This window comes from Malania oleifera, chromosome 2 (assembly GCF_029873635.1).
Source record: "Malania oleifera isolate guangnan ecotype guangnan chromosome 2, ASM2987363v1, whole genome shotgun sequence".
NCBI lineage: Eukaryota > Viridiplantae > Streptophyta > Magnoliopsida > Santalales > Ximeniaceae > Malania > Malania oleifera.
This window is the reverse complement of record NC_080418.1, coordinates 20121128-20128160: the sequence shown is the minus strand read 5'-3', so window position 1 is coordinate 20128160 and position 7033 is coordinate 20121128. Positions and strand designations below refer to the sequence as shown.

Genomic DNA, 7033 nt, shown 5'->3' with positions numbered 1-7033 from the left:
AGCAACCATCTATTCATAAAAAAATAATTATCTAATTTTCAAACATTTTGTAACCACATAAAAATAGAGAAAATATTTATACAAAAGATATTATAAAAAATTCATTTTCTTTAAAAATGAAAAGATTAAATAATGTTTGTAGTTGTGAAATATTACTTTTTTGATTTTCCACCGCCCTGACGTGCGCTTCACGATCATTGTTGCGCACGGGTGCGAACGTAACCGCACCATTGTCCCTCCTCCCTCCTTCCCTCCGGAGACAGACATAAACGACCGTTATTTTTTGTCAGTCGAAAAAAAAAAAGAATTATAATTAACAGTTCTCACTGAGCAGCGGCGTCCTCCTCCTCCACTCCGCCCCTTCCCCAAAATCACAGATCCACTGTTCTTCTCCGCTCTCTTTCTCTCTCCACCTTCACCCACTAATCTTGTCACCGCCATAGAGATCCCTGCTTCCTCTCCCCTCCTCCTCCTCCTCCTTCTCCTTCTCTCTCTCTCCCTCTCTCTCTCTCTCTCTCTCTCTCTCTCTCTCTCACACACACACACTCACATACATTGACAATCTCACTTCCATCTATACTTTCTTGGCCTTTCAGCTCTCCCTCTCTCTACATACAGCTCTCAGAGGGCTTCAATGGCGTCCAGAGAAGTGTCAACGATGATAAAGCAAGGCTTCATCTCAGACCCCACAATCTCCTGCTTTTCTCCGTCGAGATCACTTTCAAGGGTCTCGCCTTCGTCTTCGCCCGCCGCCAAAGCTGTCTCTCCGCCGGTCTCCGAGCGTGTCCGCCCCAGTCCGACACTGTTCGACATGATGTCCGAGGAGCAGCAACGCGAGTCGGCGCGCTTCGACGACCGGCGCCGCAAGATGCAGGACCAGGTTGCAGGGGTTTTGGCCGAAGCGCTGGTCAGAAACCCTAATTGGGGAGGATCCGGCGACGTGAAGCTCACGGTGGTCTCGCGGGACGGGTTTAGGGTTTCGATGGATGTGCATCGGAGGGTCCTGGCGGATCGGAGCCGGTTCTTTGCGGAAAAGCTAAGGCGGGACGAGGCCGTGTCGCATGAGGTGGAGATTTGTGACACCGACGACGTGGAAGTGTATGTGGAGACTGTGATGTTGATGTACTGTGAGGACTTGAAGAGAAGGTTGATCGGCGAGGAGGTATCCAAGGTCTTGGGCTTGCTCAAGGTATGTTTGTGCATCCCCATTCTTGTAATTGATTTTTTTTTTTTTTTAAGCACATTTTTTATGCTGTGTTTGCTTGTTGGGAAAGCTTAGGGAAAGTGATGGAAATGAAAATCTGGGGTTTTTTTTTTTTAGCTACAGCTAAAGTAATGATTGCTATGGAAATCAAATAATGAAACCAAGTTATGACCATAATGAAATCAAAAACTTAATTCAGCAACCATCATAGTTCTGTTCCTCTGCGACAACATGGAGCATGGTTTTTCCGCCAAATGGACTTGATTGTGTTGAATAGGTTCCATTTGGCAGCTGCTGTAATTTAAAATAAATTAATAGAATTTATTTTGAATCTTATTTTTGTCTTATATGCAACTACCAACACCCTCCACGGCTCCGCCTGCTTCAGCTCCCCCTTCTCCAAAATAAATAAATATATAAAAGAAGTAAATAAAAGGATTTAAAAGGAGAAATATGAAAACTGCTCCACAAGCCATAACTCAAAAGGGAGAAGGAGAAGCCACACCAAGATAAGAGAACAATGATTGGAGAAACCCAGCTCCAGTGAGATTTTTTTTTTTTTTTTTTTTTTTCAAGTTTTGATCTCTTGGCGACTAACTGAGAGACAGAAATTGCGACTCATCCTTATTCGGTGGGGGAAATTAGAGCTGCATGGTAGCATAAATAAGAAATTGATTCAAGGGTACCTGCAACTTTTTTGTTCTTTTATCTTCATATCTGAAAATTGGCTTGATTTGCTTCACCTATGGGAAATTATCTCTGTTCTTGTTATACTGTTTGCAAAATGGGGAAGTTGGAGATTTAGCATATAGAGCAGGTGTTGGAAACTGGTGTTTTGATTTGGATAAATGATTGCAGCTGCACAGTTAGAACCGCAACAATAATTTTAGTAATAATGTGAATATATTTGGCCATTTGGGTGTTGTATGCTTTTGTGTTGGGAGAGAGAGAAAGAGAAGCTACAAAATGTGATCGATACCAGTCACATGCTAATGCAAGACCTTTTAGGGATCTTTTATTGTTCACTTGTCTAGTTTCCTTGCTCCTAGATCCGGGAATTAAAAAAAAAACACCTTCCTTGTGATCTTTATACATGCGCAATAGAGAGAAGATTTTATATATTTAGGTGACTTTAATGTGTGCCATTATGCTAGAGAGAATTATCACAACATCCTAATGGGAAAAGCATGCGGGGATCCAGCAATTACTCACACATAAACCATAAAACGGTGGAGACAGTGGGTGAGGATTAAGTTTAATTTATTAACTAACTAAAGGAACAAAAATAAAAATAATGAAAAATTTACATGGTGCCACATGGCAGCACATTGAGGTTGCCTATGCTTGGGATTCTAAGGTGGGAATCCCACTGTCTATTCCCATTTCATCAGATTGCCATTCCCCAACCCTTCCCTAGGATTTCCAGTCCCCCATTTTACTTTGCGCACATGTGTGGGCAGATTATCACTTTGTTCTGCTATGGTGAACTATTTGTAAGGTTGGACTGTCTTATAGGTATCTGCAGCTATCTTGTTTGATGCGGGAATCAGGTCATGCTTAGAGTATTTGGAAGCTGTTCCTTGGGCAGAGGATGAAGAAGAAACAGTTGTATCTAATCTCCGACAACTTGAGCTTCAAGAGTCTGTGGATGAGGTTCTGCAGAGAGTATCAGCTGAACCATCTACAGCCACAAAATCTGACGACATCTTCTTGAGAATGCTGACTGGTGTTCTTCAAGCCAAAGATGATAAAGCTCGACGAGAAATGAAAGCTTTGATTTCTGGGTTACTTAGAGAAGATGCAACTGTTAGCACCAATAGGCTAGATGTCTCCAAGGATACCCTTTATCAACTTTGCCATAGATGTCTCAGTTCTCTCATCTTATGTTTATCTGAGGCTGGGGGCATGGATGAAAGCAGGCGGGATCGGGGGTTATTAATGGGTGAAATAGCTCGAGAAGCTGATAACATGCGGTGGATTGTTGATATTTTGGTCGACAAAAAAATGGGCAATGAATTTGTCAAATTATGGGCCGATCAGAAGGTGCTTGCAACCCTCCATTCAAAAATTCCTACCATGTATCGGCACGAAATCAGCCGGATTACTGCTCAACTATGCATTGCAATTGGAAGAGGACATATTTTGGTGCCAAAAGATACCCGGTTTTCTCTGCTGTCCACATGGTTGGAAGCTCTGTATGATGATTTTGGGTGGATGAGAAGGGCTTGTCGAACCGTTGACAAGAAATTGGTCGAGGATGGACTGAGCCAGACAATTCTTACACTGCCGTTGCCACAACAACAGAGTATCTTACTCAATTGGTTTGATCGATTCCTTAACAAAGGAGATGATTGCCCTAATATTCAGAGGGCTTTTGAGGTGTGGTGGAGAAGGGCCTTCATAAGACAGTATGTACCTGAGCACGACTCTTCCCAGTTGCAGATAACTGTCTGTGATTATCCAAATTAAAAAGAATGTTGAACATGCCAAATATTTTAACCACGGGTGTATATACACATACACACGACAGTTTCTTTTTACTTTTTTTGACAAGTTATCTGTGCTTTTCCTCTTCTTAAATCCATTGGATTTTGGATCAGTCAAAATTTTGTTTTCGAGACATAGAGATTGTGTAACATATATGTGATAAGAGCCTTCCAGATTAATGAAATTTGTAAGATGGCATTATCTATTTCTTGCTTGTAAGGTGTATTGTGTAACACTGATTTCGCTGAGGATGCTCTAATTTTGGAAGCACATTACCGTAAAGCTGCAGGGAGTTCTGCAATGTGAGTTTTGAGTCAGCTGGTAATGGTTGGTGACTTGACTAATGAAATTTCTGTAAAAATGTTTTCTGGTGGTTGTATAATCTCACACTCGGCCTTTCTTCCTGTTTTCTCAAGGCTTTATCATGAAAGACCATACAAAGTTTCAATTTGTTTTTCTCTTAAAATGTTTCACTGGGTGACAAAAAAAAAGGACCACCCAGAGCACAAAGCTCCCCTAAGGTCTAAAAAGGGGTGGATCCTTATGGGTCTATAATACGCACTCTTACCTTATATTTTTATAAGAAATTGTTTCCATGCCTCAAACCGTTACCTTAAGGTCACAGACGACAACTTTATTGTTGCGCCTAAAAGAGAAAAAAGAATATAAAAATTCAACATTTTGTTTTCATTTACCTTGATAATCACTCAAGAAAGAAAAGTAGAAAATTCAAAATATACATATTAATCTCTCTGTTTTTCAAATTGAATTGTTTTTTTGTTTGAAAAATTGGGACTTCAGTGCTCGGCATTTTTTTCCCCTAGGCATGTTCGGAATTACGATTAATGATAGCATTCTTTCCTAATTTAAACATCTCAAGGGTGGGCAAACTCTAGGTTTGTTTAGTTGTAGAAAATATTTTCTTTATATTTTTTTAGTTTTTAAAGAATTATAAAAGTATTAGTTTTTTTTTTTTTTTTTTTTGAGATACGTATTAAAAAATAAGGAGTTTGTTTAAAATATACAAAATAATTTATTATTTTTTTTGTAGATTTCAAAATAATACAAAAAAATAATTTTTTAAAAAAATTAAAAATTGTGTAAGATAAAATTTAGTATCATGAATTTTAAAACTTCCATTTAAATTTGTACATAATACATATTTCATACAAAATGAGGATTATGTATTCTTCAAATTCATCTAAATTTGGATTTATGTAAATTTGTATTAATTTTTTTTTTTCCAAATTCATCATATGCAGGCTTTGAAAGTTGGAATTGGATACAGAAATCACCTATTTTTTAGTTGTCCTTACCCTAGTCAAATTTATTCTGAACAAAAGTAATGAATAGTGCATTTTCAGGAGCTGTGAATGACTAGAATACAAATGTGGCTTGGCTAAAATCTCTGGAAAATTTTAAAAAAATGCAGCTGCAAATAAGCCGAGTTGTTCATGAGCTACTTAGTGCTCGACTTAATAATGACTCGTTCAAACTCATTTATTAAGTTAAATGGGCCGAACTTGAACTCAAATTTCGAACTCGTCAACTAAACAAGTCGTGCTTGAGTTGAATCATACTTGATTTGGGAGACCCCCAACCCCAAGCTCCCCATATATATATATTCTTCATCATGCCCTATGGATGCGCGGCTTGCTAGGGTGGAACTTCTTGTTGCTGATGGGACTCTCATAATGTTCAGATGATTTTTCGTATCGGAGGAGTAGCGTAGTCATTGGAGGACCTTCCCTTGAACGGTCATAGCGCGCGTCACACCTTGGGAATTGGTTTCACCCAAAGCATTGGATCAATGATCATCCATGACTTCTTTGTACCACTAGTGCCACAAAGGCTTTTGGTGGTCTTATTGGCGCATAACACGGTGGAGTTTGCAATAATCACCTCAGCCCACAAGCACAAATCCTCGGTACGGAATATAATCCAAAGTATTCCAAAGAATCAAATATGATACCTCATGGAAGAAAAGTTTAAAAAGGATTGATGTTGATATCCATATGAACAAGGTGTATATTTCTTTTCGGGAGCCTTCCCATAAGAACTCCAAGGTTAAGCGTATTATACATATCAATAAGGTGCATCTTTCTTTTCGGGAGCCTTTCCATAAGAACTCCACAGTTAACCGTGCTTGACTTGGAGTAATCTTGGGATGAGTGACCTTTTGGGAAGTTTTCTCAAGAAGTATGTGAGTGAGGACAAAACACACTGAAAAGAACATGTGTTGGTTTGTGGGCCAGTCATTAGTCCGATAAGGCCCGCCCTCCCTATTGTCAGGTCCAAGTGGAGGAAAGAGAGACACAGTGCTCCCTGACAGACCTAGGTTAGGGTGTTACAAAATGGCATCAAAGCCGATTACACAGTCGAAACTGTGATGAGATTCACATCGCCAGAATTTGGAAATATGGGCTCGCAACGAGGATGTTGCGTTCTATAAGTGGGGGAGAATGTGATACCATGTAACGACCCTCAATTTCATAACATAAAATATCACATAATAAATAAAATGGTCAACCCGAACCCGTGGGTAGCGGGGATACCTGTCAAACACAGCGGAAAATCTAGTAGCAGTAAACATAAAATCTCAAACATCCAATCATAAAACATAATACCAGAGCTTTCTATAACATCAAAATACTGTTATGATATACAACCTCTAAAAGTCAAAATAACACTAAGATTAAATAATAAAAACTCCCGATCCTAGTTCAATGCTTACCCTTCTAGTAGGGAAGCTCCAATCACTCAATGGCGACTCTAGCCCGCCGGTCTCACTGGATTTCCTGAAAATCATTTAATATTCGGGGGTGAGACACTTCTCAGTAAGGGAAAATAAACTAAATACAATTGTGTGGCAACATGAATATTTAATGCATTTATATGTATACAGTACATTTCATAATTCTATAAACATCATCATATCGTAATGGGTAAACATATATTTTCACATCTATTAATAAATCATAACATACATAAAATCATTTGTTATAACTGTAGTACTGAAAACAAACACAGGATGAATAGCTAGCTGGTGTCATGTATTACCCCCATGATGGGTTGTGCAGCCCGAAGGCGAGGCCCGACAATGGCTGGCCGACCACTACCGAATCAAATATGTCTGTAAGTACGATGAGCCCGCCACACCCTGGTCCGGACTGCCAGGTGAACGTTCACACTCTACTAGAAAGCCACATCGACTATCCATCTCCCATCCCCTCGTGGGATGGTTAGCACTAATCTGACGTAGATATCTGATCTACACATATAGCTACGGTACCGAGCCCCTGAACTGAACTAAACTAACATCGTGGTGGTGATAACATATAA

General features: G+C 39.5%; 1 protein-coding gene across 1 annotated transcript; it reads left to right on the top strand.

Moving 5' to 3' along the window:
- Positions 1-226: 226 nt before the first annotated feature.
- On the top strand, positions 227-3896 carry LOC131148843 (BTB/POZ domain-containing protein At5g60050). Its single transcript, XM_058098779.1, has 2 exons — positions 227-1189; positions 2720-3896. The coding sequence occupies exons 1-2, from the start codon at positions 635-637 to the stop codon at positions 3671-3673; spliced, it is 1509 nt and encodes a 502-aa protein (XP_057954762.1). The 5' UTR covers positions 227-634; the 3' UTR covers positions 3674-3896.
- The last annotated feature ends 3137 nt before the right edge of the window (positions 3897-7033 follow it).